This window comes from Macaca fascicularis, chromosome 3, assembly GCF_037993035.2.
Source record: "Macaca fascicularis isolate 582-1 chromosome 3, T2T-MFA8v1.1".
Lineage (NCBI taxonomy): Eukaryota > Metazoa > Chordata > Mammalia > Primates > Cercopithecidae > Macaca > Macaca fascicularis.
In genome coordinates, this window is record NC_088377.1 from 193438401 (window position 1) to 193454198 (window position 15798).

Consider the following 15798-nt stretch of genomic DNA (forward strand, 5'->3'; position numbering starts at 1 on the left):
AAGCAATCCTCCTGCCTCAGCCAATAGCTAGGATTACAGGCACAAGCCACCACACTTGGCTCTGTTTCCCTCTTCTAATAGCAATTTAAATTTGGCAGGAAATTAAAAGCATTACCTAAATCCATGAGGTCTCATCCCCATACTAGCAACATCAGGAGGATAGGGTCCACGCTGATCTTTTGGGAAAACAGCATATCTAGGTCCTAAAGGAGGGGCAACAGGAGACCTAATGTTCCCAGGATAAGGAGGTGGGGGTCTGGCGAAAGCCTGGTTAATATTCTCTGGTTGCCAGTGTTGAAGAGGCCCTGGATGAGGCACTGCGGGTGAGTCCTGTGACCCCTTCTCCTGCCGACCTGCAATCTTCTTCTGCTGTTGCTGCTGAAGAATAATTTCACGCAACTTCTGCCGCTAAATGGGAAGAAACAAAAATCACTGGAATTTGTGGTAATTAATGGCTTTTTAAGGGTTATTGGCTTTTTATTTTTAGATAGCCCAGGCTGGCCTCAAATTCCTGGGCTCAAGCAATCCTCCTGTCTCAGCCTCTCAAGTAGCTGGGATTACAGGCATGTGCCACTGTGCCTGGCAGGTTAGTGGCTTTTTAAATCCTGATACTTTCATTATGTGGCTACTGTAATATTTCAAAGTCTGATGAAACACCAGTTACATTTAACTCTTCAATATATTAGGAAAAGTAATTTGATGATTTGGGTACTTTTACTTGCCAGACAACTATCAGAAAACAAAGCTCCAATATTTAAGGATCCGATGTGAATTCATGAAGACTGAAATCAGATACAGAATAAATTAAACTGGTGTTAATCTCATCAATTTCATTTTTCTTTTTTGCAGTATGACAAACTCTACAGAATTAAAAAAATAAGAAATTAACCACTGTGTAGAAATTACTCAGTTTGATGAAATGAACAGCTTCCTCAAATAATACACTTAAAACTGAGAACATACAATGTGTTTACCTGTCTCAATTTTTCTGTATCTGCTTGGGCCATATTCACAGTATTCTGTGTATCAGTTACTCCTGAAGTTGGCACAGGTCCAGGAAGCTGGGAGACACCAGAGAACTGCTGGCCTTGGGAGTGCATTGGAGAGTTTGAAGATGCACAGAAGCTCCCCTCTGACCCAGGCCTTGGCTGATCAGCAACATCATGGGCAGCTTGACTGGTTCCAAAAGAGTCCGACTGAGATCTTGGAGTCACCGGAGGCTGATCATAGGGATCACGGGCAGCAGATGGGGAAACACGGCTAAATGTGTCTGAAAGGCCAGGTCCAGGGGGCCTAGGTGTCTGGGAACATGTATCGGGTGGCCTTACTAACGGGCCAGGTAAAGCTGGTCCTCGGTTTTGTGCTGCTTGCAGGAAAGGATCCTGATTTGGCATGAGGACTGGTCTTGTCATTGAGGACCTAGTAAAACCCTCTGAAATCCTTGGCCTTGGTGTTGCTGGTGGCTGAGAGTAAGGGACAGATATTCCAGGTCTTGGTGTTCCGGGAGGATGAGCATATGGATCAGAATGCCTCTGATTAGTTACAGATGTAACAAACAAGTCCGTCTGTGTAGATGGTCTTGGGGTTGGGGGCTGCTGACTATATGGGTCAACAGTAGCAGGCCGGGGAGTTCCAGGAGGTTGAGAGTAAGGGTCTGTATTAGACCTAGCTGTTCCTGAAGATTGGGAATAAGAATCTACAACAGGTCGTGGAGTTCCTGGGGGCTGGGAGTATGGGTCCTGAGATGTTGGCCTTGATATGGTTCCAGGCTGGGAAAAAGCCCTTGAAGGATGGGCAAAAGATTCATTCATTGTTGGATGTGGGGTTAGGGGAGGCTGACTATAGGGATCATTTGACTGACTATGAGAAAAATTATCTATAGGTCTTGGTGTCAAAGCAGGCCTTTCATAAGGGTCAATAGACAATCGCCTTGATGCCTGTGACACTGATCCATAAGGATCCTGAGAGGATGGAGGAGGTTGCATTGGAGTCTTAAAAGGTCCAGGACCACTATCAAGAGGTGCAGGTGTCAACAAGGGTCGTGCATATGGGTCAGGTATCCGTTGTCTTTGAAACACATCTGCCCTAGGAGATGGTTTAGTAAAGTGATCATTGGTTCCAGCTGCTACAGGGCCTTTTGCAGTTTGTTCTGAAACTATAGGAGACCGGGAGAGGCCCAAGGATTTGGGAAATTGATCTGTCATCACAGGCCTAGGTGTGTCTGGAGGTTTTGCATAGGGGTCATTATTTGTCATGGAGGAAGAACATAAATCTCTGACTGGGGATGGCCTATTTGCTGTTGTCTCATTCATTTGAAGGGGCCTAGATACCGATGATAAAGGTGTACAGTTTTCCACTGGTGCAGCAGAATTTCTTCTGGAAAAACTATGGCCCACAGGAGGTGGTCGAGGGGTACCAACCATTTTTGCATACGGATCCATTGGAGATGGTGGTCGTGAGTTGGAGGACCCAGGTGAAAACACTTGTGGTGAAGGTGGCTGAGAAGTCTGAGCCTGAGAAAGACCCTCCTGAATGGGAATCCGGGATGGGGCTGGAGGAGGAGGTGGAGCTTGTGGTTTTACAAACACATCATCTGATGTAGATGTAGGGGTACTGGGTGGCTGTTTTGTAAACAGTTCTTTATGGAATGACTGTGCAGGAGACATATTTCCATTGCCAGGCTGAGGTGTCAAGGGACTCTGTATCCCACTACTTGGTGTATCTGAACCAGACTGCACCAGAAGATGCTGAGAACCAAACTGCTGTTGTTGCTGCTGCTGCTGCTCATTTTTCACCTGTTCAAGTTTCTGTGTGGCTTCAATTTTAGCTTGCTGCTTACTTTTCTGACGCATTTGCTATTAAAATAGAAAGAAAAAGCAATCACATTTAGGTTAAGGAAGAAAACTACCATCATGGGGGGAAAAAGCAACAGAAAGTTAATTTGTTTGATGTCAGCAGCTACCAGATTGCTCCCATATTAGATTATGAATTCCTGAAGAAGAGAAATTACTCATCATGGCATGTTCCATTTGTGCCTAGGGCAGTATATTGTTTATAATATTTCAATAAACTTCCCAAATCAATTTAAATATATTTTACTGAAAAGAGAAACAAGTCTATCCTTAATCAAATTTTCATGGTCTAAGAACTATATTCTAAAATAATAATGCAAAGACCTCCCTCTCAAAACATAAAAATGCAACTTCAAAAAGTAGATTATCCAAAAATTCCATACCTGTCTAAATTTCCATTCCTGTTCATGTTCTGATTCTCTTTGCTTTAATGGATCTTTAAAAAGCTCTGAATCAATACGAGAGCTGGGATCGATGCTATCTTGCTGTTGCTGCCTTTTCATGGAATCATTTGACATCTGTACTTTATTAATGCGTAAAGCAGCTCTGTTATCTCTGGCTTTTTGCTTTGACAAAAGAAGACAAAAAATATTCACCAGATTATGTTAAACGTTTTAAGGAATAAAATAAAACTATCATGAACTTTCTCAAATAAAAGAAAAAAAGTCAGGTAAAATGCTGAAATACTTACGGCACCTCCCAAAAAAGGATCTGGACACTAACTCGTCTTCTCTCTTTACAGTGCACAGTATCTATCAGTTGAGGATATAATCCTCTCTATGTATTTGAATTAAGCTTAAAGATCCCAGGTGTGATTTAATATTTTAGCTCCTAGTTTTCTTAATACATCCTTAGAAATCACGTCTCCTTCAATTTAGAAAGAAGGGGCTGGGGCCAGGCATGGTGGCTCATGCTCTAAATCCCAGCACTTTGGGACGCCAAGGCAGGTGGAGCGCCTGAGGCCAGGTGTTCAAGACCAGCCTGACCAACATGGTGAAACCCCCACCTCCACTAAAAATACAAAACTAGGCCGGGCGCAGTGGATCACGCCTGTAATATCAGTACTTTGGTAGGCTGGGGCGGGCGGATCACCTGAGGTCTGAGGTCAGGAGTTCAAGACCAGCCTGAACAATATGGAGACACCCTGTCTCTACTAAAAATACAAAATTAGCCAGGTATGGTGGCACATGCCTGTAATCCCAGCTACTCGGGAGGTTGAGGCAGGAGAATCACTTGAACCCGGGAGGCAGAGGTTGTGGTGAGCCAAGATCGCATGGTTGTACTCTAGCCTGGGCAACAAGAGCAAAACTCTGTCTCAAAAAAAAAAAAAAAAAAAAAAAAAAAAAAATCAGCCGGGCATAGTGGCACATGCCTGTAATCCCAGCTTCTTGGGAGGCTGAGGCAGGAGAATCGCTTGAATCTGGAAGGCAGAGGTTGCAGTGAGCCGAGATCGCACCATTGCACTCCAGCCTGGGCAACAACAGTGAAGCTCCATCTCAAAAAAAAAAAAATTTTTTAGAAAAAAAGAAAATATCCAATCAGTCTTTAAAAAAAAAAAAAAATCTGGATATTTGAAACGTATCGTTAATGAAATCACTTAAAAATTTAAAAAATTATGTCATTACCTAATTAAAGTCAAGATAAAACAGAGCATATCAATACATCTATATATATATGTGATAAAGCATATACACACATATATGCTCTATTCAAAATAATCACTGTAACTGAAAATATGCGCACTGGGGAACAAGCTGGAAAACAACTATATATATTTTCCAACAATAATACACATTTAATATGCTTTAAAATGAAAGCAAGGACTTGGTTCCAGCTGACAATCTTAATTTGGCTCTTTGGGAGAAAATAATTTACCATATGAACTGCGAATCTTATAAAATTACCTAATAGTTCATGGCAAAGATCATGTGTCAAAAACTCTTTAAAGATGTCTAAATATTTCTCTTTGAAGATGCACAGATTCGCTATGAAACCTAACAAGAAAAGAGGTGACTGTGGAAGACACTGAGGCATGCCTCTCTCCAAATTGAGTACAGCTGTCCCTCTGTATCCATGGACTATTGGTTCCAGGATTCCCTGCAGATACCAAAATCCACAGATGCTCAAGCCCCTTATAGAAAATGTCATAGTATTTGCATATAACCTACATATATCCTCCTGTATACTTTCTCCTTTTTTATTTTTTGACATAGCAGGGTCTTGTTCTGTCACCTAGGCTGGAATGCAGTGGCGCAATTTTGGCTCACTGAAGCCTCAACCCCTCAAATCTCTCAAGTAGCTGAGACTACACAGGCATGCGCCATCATACCCAGCTAATTTTTTCATTTTTTTATAGAGATGAGGTCTTGGCTATGTTGCCCAGGCGGGTCTTAAACTACTGGGCTCAAGCCATCTGCCCACCTTGGCCTCTCAAAGTGCTGGAACTACAGGTGTGGGCCACTGTGCCTGGCCCCTCCTGTATACTTTAAGTCATCTTTAGATTACTTGCAATACTTAACACAATATAAATGTTATGTAAATCGTTGTTATACTATATTGTTTAAAAAACAATGACAAGGGAAAGAGTCTGTACAACTTCAGTATAGACGTTTTTCTAAAATATTTATCTATGGTTGGTTGAATCCACATATATAGAACTCATGGCTACAGACTGCCAACGGTACCTCGACTGAAGAGATAAAACAATTTTGAAGTGAAATGAATTCATCCTGCCCCCTATAATAGCTGATTTTCAATCTTCAACATTTTGGTTCTGTTAACTTGCTTATAAAAATGTCACACTCTCTATTAAGACATAAGGAGTTAGAAAATCACTGTAAAAATAAAGTTGCTTGTTGTACAGGTACTAAAAAGCATTTTCTGAAATGGAAATTTGTTTTTTTATTAACCTAATACAAATAAGGTTCAAGCATTGTATTTAAATATTTAAAAGATAGGAGTTTCTTAAAATACCACATATGGTGCTCTTTCCTGTGAGCTTGCTTTTCTCCACAATTTGGCAATTTGCTTCACTCTAGTAGTCCAATCTGCAACAAAAGAACAGAGTATAACTGTTTCTCAGAGTCATGCTAATGACATGCTGTAATAAAAAATGTTGATGAACTGCTGACAGTTAATCTTATTCAGGCCGTATTCTCATGAGGTAGTAGACCTATATTAAGTTCTTTACAAAGAACAAAGATGCTGGCATACTGTAGGCCAAACAAATGTTTTCTAAATGAAGTGTTGCCTCATTAACAACCTAGCTTGTAAAGTTGGGAAGTTTTTTTTTAGATTCAAGGGACAAAGTAGCAAAAATGTAAGCCAAACACAATAAATTCCCTCTGGTGGTAAGATACCACCAGAAACAAAATGTAAGTTTGTAAAACATCTGCGCTAAACAGAAGTCTATCAATTTGACCTACCAGAAGTAAACAAAGTCATTAATAAGCATCTCACTAGCATTTGCGGACAAACATATGGAAAAGTAATCAGTTCAAACCATTTCTATGAAATTCAGTGTCATGATGGTATACAAAATGAAGATGCTTGGCTACGATCAACAGTTAACGATAAGATAAATATAGAAATTATTTATTCCACATTACAAAAAGAAAGCAAGCTTCCAAAAAGCCAATGAAAATGAAAAATCAGTTCATAGACCAACAGCTTTAACACAGTATTTCATGAGGTTCTTGAATCACAAGTAAAATTATTAAAGAAAAACACTTTTAAAAAAGTTATAGCTCTGCTGTAAGGACAATTTGTGCTGACACAAAATGACAACATACCCATATATGTTCATAAACAGCAAATGTAAGCATGGAAAGAAAGTGGCTGAAGAATGGGACACTGCCTTCACAGGTCTCCCTGCATCAAACCATTGATTTCTATTGTTGGATAAAAAGCATTTCATTTATTACAATACATAAGGAATAAAGTACCATGAAGACGCCAATCCAAAAAGGTACCTAAAAACCAGGGGTCATCCAAATGAAAAGTCACTTCCAGGTACCCCTCTAGTAATTTAAGAGTTTGTGTACTGATAGATAGCTGGGAAACAATTGCAAAACTGAGTCTGAATAACTTTTTCAATCCTGGTTTGTCTGACACCATGAACTCAAAATAATAAAACTGCATTGCTTGCATATATTCAATAATTTACATCTCATTAATCCAAATGTCTCATTCACTGGTTAATCAGAATTTTCACAAACTGTACTATTATTTTATCATCTGCTTTTTTCAAGAGGCAGTGGTAATAGCTGGACAGTCAGGGAAGGTGAGGGGAGAAGAAGGGAAGACAATATTGAATTCGTTTCCTATAAACACTACTTAGAATTCACTGATTTAGCCTAGCAATATTTTTGATTAAATGATAGTTTGGGTTTTAGAAATTTTTGAAGAATCACATAACACTGATTTCCACATATTAATAAGCACTGCTAGGAGCTGAAAAACTGACCATTTCATTAATTGAAACTAACTTTTGGGAAATATGAGAATGGATGCACGGTCTAGGACAAAGTAAACATGCTAGATGTTTCTAGATATCTAGGGAATCTTCATATTGTGGGTCATCATAGATGAAAATTAGTTAAGCTACCTCTCTATTGCAGGTAAAAAAAAAGTTATTGCACATGTGACAAGTTGGTAAAATAGAGAGAAATAATATATTCATGACTTACCAGGGAATTCTTCCTTTAAGTTGGGGAAATTAATATTGGTGTACAGAACCGGTGCAACTGTGGCCATTTCACCCAGAGCCTCCTCTTTCTCCCACTTAAGCGTGCTTCTCTGAGCATTCGACAGTGTGTCATTTTCTCCTTCCACAGTGGGAGCTGATGATGTCCAAGAGTTGTTAGGATCACTTGCCATTGGATTAAAGGCTGAATTTTTATCCCTGGGAAAAAATAAATATCTTCACTTTATAAACATAAAATAACTTTTTAATATATGTCCAAGTACAGCTTTCAGTAAAACCTATTACAAAATAGTTAAAAGTAACATGTTTATAGCAAAAGCCATAATAAATGCAACTTACAATAATATCATACACAATCATTTAAGCAGACTAATTTATATATAAAGCAAACAGAAATTAGTGCAATTTAAGTTTCCATAGAAAATAAGGCTTGTACCTGGCATCAGGATAAGGGGATTGTGCAATTGCAGAGAAAGTTCCCAGTCCGCTTCCAGGTGGCAAAGAATTATGTGGGAGATGAGGACTGGGTCCAATAAGGCCATTCATGAGTGGCATCCGTGAAAAAACATCTTAACAGAAAAAAATAATTCCGTTTGCATAATATTCATAAATAACAAGGAGCTGATGTAAAGTTGACCCTTGAACAACATGGTTTTTAATTGCATGGGTCCACATAAACACAAACTTTTTTCAAACTGAATGCGGATGGAAAACACAGTGAAACCCATGCATAGAGAGGACCAACTTTTCTTGTATGCCAGGTTCCACAGGGCCAACATTTGACTTCTGTATTCTCAGATTTTGGTTATACCTGGGGGTCCTGGAACCAAACCCCCAAGTATAGAAGAGATGCTTGTACTTCTAAATCAAAATATTTAATGCAATTTAAAAGTAGGATTTTTTTCAGTATTATATAATACTTAAAGAGTCACTTTTGGCTACAAGATTTTGAAATATGATCTCTACAGCTGTGATCCTCTATTTCATTATTGTGTACTAGAAATAGCAAGTGTCCTGGAGTCCAAAAGCCTGGGGTGTGAACCTCAATTTTACCTGTTAGAAGCAGAATCAATTTCTATTTCTGTAAACTGCAGGTATTCTGTTATTTGGGTTAATTGAGATAATGTATGTACAGCTCTGAACATAGTTCCTGGTATGGAGTAACTAATCGATACATATTAACTCCTAAAAAATGAATGAATCACAGCAAATGCTAGTAAGTTTTATCAAATATTCTTTCTCTTCATTAAAAATTTACAAACAGATGTTTCTTATATTTTATTCCTGTTCCTCTTAATACAAAAAACCATCTATGATTCTTTTATTCTTTTTTTTTTTTTTTTGAGATGGAGTCTCACTCAGTCACCCAGGCTGGAGTGCAGTGGTAAGATCTCAGCTCACTGCCACCTCCGCCTCCCAGGTTCAAGCAATTCTGCCTCAGCCTCCTGAGTAGTTGGAATCACAGGCACCTGCCACCATGCCCAGCTAATTTTTGTATTTTTAGTGGAGGTGCAGTTTCACCATTTTGGCCAAGCTGATCTCCAACTCCTGCTTCAAGTGATCCACCCGCCTCAGCCTTCCAAAGTGCTGGGATTACAGGTGTGAGCCACTGTGTCCACCCCATCTGTGATTCTTAAACTGATACTTTCTCTAAATAGTTTTGAGTAAGCAATATATCTATCACTATCAATCAGATGATTATTGCTAAAAATATATACACTCCGGTTTTGGCTTAATTTTTATAACTTACAGTTCAGCCCCCAAATGTATTTGAATTCTCATTCGAGCTTATTCACAAACATCAAATACCTTATCGTTTTATTTCTAAATAAACATTAGGCAAATAAGAAGACCATCTCATGTTTCTTTACAACACTACTTTAAGCATGTAACTTCAATCCTTATTGTGAAAGTCTACTTGTCTAAACTATTTGGAAATATGCCAACTGTCCATATTGGAGCAGTTTCCAGAAAAAAGAAAGAACAACAACAAAAACTTTGTGTGCCTTCAAAAAGCCCTCCAATTAAACTTGATGATTTGTGGAAATACACAAAGCCTCTGTTAATTGTTGCAACACTTAGAGCTATACTATTACAGGAGATCCACATCACCAATTAATTACACAAATGGCAATACGGAGTTGACTAATACTTGGTATAACTAGAGAATTCCTAACCTGATCACCTGATTTTTTATCTAATGTCACTCCATGAGATTAAAAGTCTCATAAACGTACATTGTCCAATGCGTAATGGTCTTTCACCTAAACCACATCGTGTGAATGTTACAACACTAAAGCCTACATAGCTCCAGCGTGTATGTGCAGATACTAAGGACGATCACCGACAAGTTTAAAAGATTTTGTCTCAAAGACTTCCTAGAACTCTCTGACTTCCACAAAGGGGCTTATGTTACTAAATACCACAGCTGGGTCCACTGGATCAGGTTTTCACAATGACAAATGTCTCATGACACTTACATTTACTCCAAGGATTAAAGGGCAAGATTTCTGCTTTTTTTCAAACTAGAATACTACATCTATTTTCAACTTCAGTGAAAAGCAGGTTCCATTAAGGCAGGGGTCCCCAACTCTGGGGCCATAGACTGGTACCAGTCCATAGCCTGTTAGGAACCCGGCCACACAGTAGGTGAACAGTGGGCAAGTGACCATTACGGCCTGAGTTCCACATCCTGTCAGATCAGCAGCAGCATTAGATTCTCATAGGAGCACGAACCCGATCAGTGGCAGCGTTAGATTCTCATAGGGGCGTGAACCTTGTTGTGAAGTGTGCATGCGAGCGTGTTCGTATGAGAATCTAATGCCTCATGATCTGAGGTGGAACAGTTGCATCGCAAATCCATTCCCCAACCCACCAACCTGGGTTTGTGAAAAAACTGTCTTCCTTGAAACTGTTCCCTGGTGCCAAAAAGGCTGGGGACCGCTGCATTAAGGAATGTGGAATTTTAATAAACAATATCTAATGTCTTTCATGTAATTAGGAGAAACAAGAGTTTATTGGCAAGGAGAATGTGATCCATACTGTAGCCATCTATCAGTGCCATCTACTGTAACTACAATATTACCATGTTGAAACTTTCCCAATAATATTAGCTATTATTTGTTAAGTACTTTATGCTATGCTAAGCAGTCTTAAAAGCTTTACAGCTTCACGAAAACCCACTGAAATAGGTTATTATGTTCAACTCCATTTAAGCAAAGAGGACCCACAGAAATTAAATAATTTGTTCAAGGACAAACAAGTAAAAGCAAAGTATTCCATCTTATTTTATTCAAGAAGTGGTCTCTTTTTTTTTCCCACCATATCTACCCAAACTAGTCATATTAGTTTATAAAAGTTCAAAAGCTACTTCACAACTTTTACATAAAGGGACTTCAAGTTACTCTACCTCAATCTTGAAAATTCTATTCTCTACTTTCTGAACTTTATTACCATCAGATAATAAAGCATATTACATATTACATAATAACATATTACACTTTGCCTCCCCTTTCTCATAAATTCTACTGAAGTTACTCCACTGAAGATTACCAACAACCTTCCCATGGTCCAATGAAACAACGTTTTTCAAGTACTCACCTTACTTAACTGTACAACCTGTCTCTAATGATCATTCATTTCCAAGATCCTATACCTCTCACTCAATGTCTCACATCTCTCACTACTTTTTTTACTTTCACCTAAACTTTAAAAGGAAGAACGATAAGAAACATGTAATGTGCACACCTAATATAAATCAGATGAGTTAAGCATATACTTAATTACATTTAATTAAAAAGCACTGCTCAAGATTCTATACTCTACTGGCAGTATATTCTCTTAATAAATCTCATCCTTCCCACATCTGCAATTAGCATAATTACACAGATAATTCCTACATTTTCATCCATCTCCTTGACTAACTGCAACTGCCTGTAAGTCAGAATAGTGTATATGTCCCATTTCTACCAACCTAAAAGAGGTCTAAAACTAAATTCACTAGACCTCCACTACCTTCTACCAGCACACACACAAAGTCTTTGTTCCATCTTTCATGATTATCCTCTGGGCCCCTGGTTTATACATAGTCTAATTCACTTTAATTTCCCCCTTTCCTCACACCTTATATCCATTCAGTAGCACAGTCCTACTTGTTCTAATGTCATTTTCTCTCGTATCTATTCTTTCCCTTCAATCAGCACCGAAGTATCTTTACATGGAACCTACTTTTTAACTTAGTCTCAACCACAATAACCTCATTAGTACTCTTCTTGTCCCAAATTTATTCCCAATATTGATACCAGAGCTACCTTAGCAAAACATGTAAGTGATCAGATCACACCACTGGTGTGAGGTCTTCAAAAGCTCTTAGAAGCCTGTAGGGAAAGGGCCAGCTGCCTCTGCCTATTTCTCATAGCCCTTTACAATCAGCACCAATGTCCACTTCTAGTTTTGCTTCCTTAAACAATGCCCACTCCCTTTGCTCTGGAGAATGTTAAAGTTGCCATATTGAATAACTATGTGTCACCCTATATGTAACTTGATCATGCTTTGCCCTTACATTAGAACTACTATTCTTTCAAACAAGAACAATGAAATCTTAGTGATTCATAAGGCTGTACTATTCTGTACTATACTACACATTAGTTGTATACCTGAAAGTCTACATTATTAGCATTACAAACTCCTAATGGTAAGCAGCCTTATTCACCTTGTATCACACATTAACACCTTGCAAAAAAAAAAAAAAAAAAAAAAAAGAAAAAGAAGTCATCCTCTCAAGACCTTTTAAAAATGAGACTGCACAATGAAGTGATTTTCATAATGACTATAAGATGTTTTTAATAAAGAAATACATCTCTGATTTTTAAAATATGCACTTTCAGTTCAGAAAACATAAAGACAGGTCATTTTTATAAGTTGAAAAGAGAAATACTGAATAGTTCTTAATCATTAAAAAAGCATATGGGGGCAAGGCATGGTGGCTCACGCCTGTAATCCCAGCACTTTGGGAGGCCTAAGAGGATGGATCACAAGGTCAGGAGTTTAAGACCAGCCTGACCAAGATGGTGAAATCCTATCGCTACTAAAAATAAAAACAATTAGCTGGGCATGGTGGCAGGCACCTGTAATCCCAGCTACTAGGGAGGCTGAGGCAGGAGAATCACTTGAACTTGGAGGGCAGAGGTTGCAGTAAGCCGAGATCGCACCACTGCACTCCCGCCTGGGTGATAGAGTGAGACTCCATCTCAGAAGAAAAAAAAAAAAAGCATATGGGAACAATTAAGGCAAGAAGTAGTTATGATGAGTATAATACCCACATGTAAATCACATGTTGAACCTAGCAAAATTCAAGGTAAATTTATGTTTAGAGGCTAAACTGGTAAAAACTCAAATATTTCCATTATGTGCATTATGTAATTTTTCATGTATATACAAAGTTGTTAGTAAAGGTTACAAATTATTCACACACTTTAGCACTTATACAGGAAAAGGATAAGATTCATGTTATTCAATTCAGGATATAGTCATGAGGTAGTGACAACAGGATACAGAGAAATGTTCCTATGCTCAAATCATCAAAAATATATACTAGCTGGGCACAGAGGTCCACGCCTGTAATCCCAGCACTTAGGGAGGCCGAGGTGGGAGGATCACTGGAACCCAGGAGTTCTAGACTGGTCCGGGCAACAAAGTGAGACCCCTATCTCTGCAAAAAATCAAAAAATTAGCCAGGCATGGTGGTGTGTGCCTGTGGTCACAGTTACATGGGAGGTTGAGGACAGGAGGATTGCTTGAGCCCAGGAGATCGTGGCTGCCGTGGATTGCGTTCATACCACTGCCTGTCAGCCTGGGTGACAGAGAGAGACCCTGTCTCAAAACAAAACAAAACTACATATAGAGTTATATACACGCCACCATGCAACTCCATTAACTCCTTCCTATAGGAGATTCCCATACCTGTAACCAATTTCCCTATCTACTCATACAGACCTTAATCCTAGGCTATCAAATTTCAGCTCTACAGAAAACGGGAGAAATTGGTAGCTAGTTATAAGTAGGCAGAAGAGAAATGAACAAAATAGGCAAACGTCCACAAAATTTCAGTGTCTACATGGATAGAAAGGCCACTGATTTATTATGAAAGTATGTACTGAACACATACTCTGTGGCAGGGCATATAAGCAAGACATGTATGACCCTAGCTTTTAAAGAGCTTACAATCCAAAGGGAAGACCTTAATTACCCAAACAGGTATTATATTTGTGACATGTGCTACAAATGAAAAACATGGGGTAGGGTGGTAACCAGCTAACCTCTGAGAGATGACAGTGAAACTGAGAGCAGATCAATGAGTACAGGCAGCTAGGTGAGTGGGGACAGTTCCACACATATGGAAGTGCCTATGTGGGAAATGACTGGAGTGGAGTGAGCTGGGAATGGGACTTGCAGGGAGGGAAGGGGGCAGGCACCGTTACATCCTCCCTACTGCCAATGAATGAGCAAAAGAATTCTGGACATAAGGATAATGACAGAATTACAGAGAATTTCAGGGAGACAGCTATGTGACTGAAGTTAGTATTTTTCTATCATCACAAAAGGGTTTTTCTCCCTATCAGTTTGTATATGTGACTACTAAAGAACAGGGCAAAACTTGCTTGTGTGTGTATATATACCCACATATATACACACGTGTGTGGATATATACCTACATATATACACACGTGTGTGGATATAATATACAATTATAAAGTCATAACATACCCTGATTGTGTATTGGCAACAGCTGTGTTGGTGGGGGAGGCTGTGGCAATGGAGTTGGCTGAGTGTTCGCAGGACTAAGTACAGCTGTAAATAAGTCTTCAACATCTTTTCCGCCAAGCTCTAGGAGATAAAACAGTAATAGTAACAAGATTAAAAGACTAGTAGGGTCATGGTATGGGGAATGCCATTTTCGTAAACTAAAAAATCAAAACACATTTACCTGGAATTTTATATAATTTTCCAAGAATTGCTCCTAGAATAAATTAAAAAAAAAATAGAAACATTAACAGCTAATTCAATATACTGATACAAAATAGCATTTAACTGACACAGAAATAATTAGAAGTTAAATTATAACCATGCAAAAGTCTTTAAAAATCATATTTACTCAGGTCTTTTAGAAAGCCTAGATGTAGGGCAAATATTTTACCATCTGTGACCATTTTGTCTAGTTCGGGACTGAGGATCCCATCTAGCTGTTCTTCACTTAATGGTCGTGAACTCTGATTGACACTTGGCTGAGGCAAAGAAGGATCATCAGGGACAGGACCAATATCTAAAAGAGTAAGGAAAATAAATTTAAAGGTACATTCAGAATACTCACACAAAAATGTATAGCACTATTTACCTGTACTTAATATACAACAATATGATTAAAACAAAGAAACAGAGTCTGTAATTCTGAATTAGAATTCTCATATCAATTTGGAGAGTCACTCAGTAAAAATTAGGCACAATATATTTGTATTAGGTGCCATGTAAAGTTCTATCTTAAGTAAAAACATTTCCTGAGGAACAAAAGAATACATCTGATTTTAACTTGCCAACTTCTGCCAAAAAAAAAAAAAGAAAGAAAAAAAAAAGCTTCATTAAGATAGGAGTTTGTAAGAAATCTATATACAAATAATTGCTTTAATTTGGAAAACAGTGGTATCAAATGTACAGTTCAATTATGCACAGTATGTAAAAAGGAATACGTTTCGTATAAATAAATGAAAAGTCCTAAAATTCTCAGTGTTTAATATTGTCCTTTGTAAATAACTTCAATCATAGGTAATATTTTTAAAATATTCTGTAGGCACATTCTGATTATGTACATTACATTTACAAAACTATAACATGCTGTAGCTCACATTGTTGAGAGTCACATGTAAAAATGGTTTATCGTCTACATTTTTTTCATGCTTTCTCAATATTATTACTATTAAAAAGTAAAAATTTAGTCTGTTCTTATTTGATCTTATATTAGGAACTAGCTCTACAACATTTAGGTAATACTATAAATCACATATTAACAAAAAATTATTCATTAAAAGAAAAACTATTGACAAAGTCACCCAAAGTACAGTACAGCTATGCTTTAGCCACACACAAAAAGGGAAAAGCAAAGTATGGATTAGTGACACATTAGCACTACTGATAAACAGCATGCACCTACAGGTTGTTTCAGCTGAAATCACTATAAAAAAAGAAGAC

The 15798-nt window shown here is 38.3% G+C and overlaps 1 protein-coding gene across 37 annotated transcripts in view; it reads right to left on the bottom strand.

Annotated features, from left to right (window-relative positions):
• The window catches only part of KMT2C (lysine methyltransferase 2C), a 298808-nt gene that overhangs the window by 45468 nt on the left and 237542 nt on the right, over nt 1–15798 (bottom strand). For 29 of the 37 annotated variants that reach the window (XR_012433087.1, XR_012433088.1, XR_012433089.1 and 26 more), the window contains 9 exons: nt 14711–14878; nt 14543–14575; nt 14323–14442; nt 7994–8126; nt 7541–7755; nt 5826–5899; nt 3236–3418; nt 975–2855; nt 116–408 (listed from right to left, as the gene is read on the bottom strand). Coding sequence is in view for 34 of the 37 variants with exons in the window: in XM_074036399.1 (XP_073892500.1) it covers nt 116–408; nt 975–2855; nt 3236–3418; nt 5826–5899; nt 7541–7755; nt 7994–8126; nt 14323–14442; nt 14543–14575; nt 14711–14878 (3100 nt within the window). In the remaining 3 variants the exon portion in view is untranslated. The remainder of the gene's footprint in view (nt 1–115; nt 409–974; nt 2856–3235; nt 3419–5825; nt 5900–7540; nt 7756–7993; nt 8127–14322; nt 14443–14542; nt 14576–14710; nt 14879–15798) is intronic. The other 8 variants (XM_074036419.1, XM_074036409.1, XM_074036407.1 and 5 more) reach the window with 1 other exon arrangement.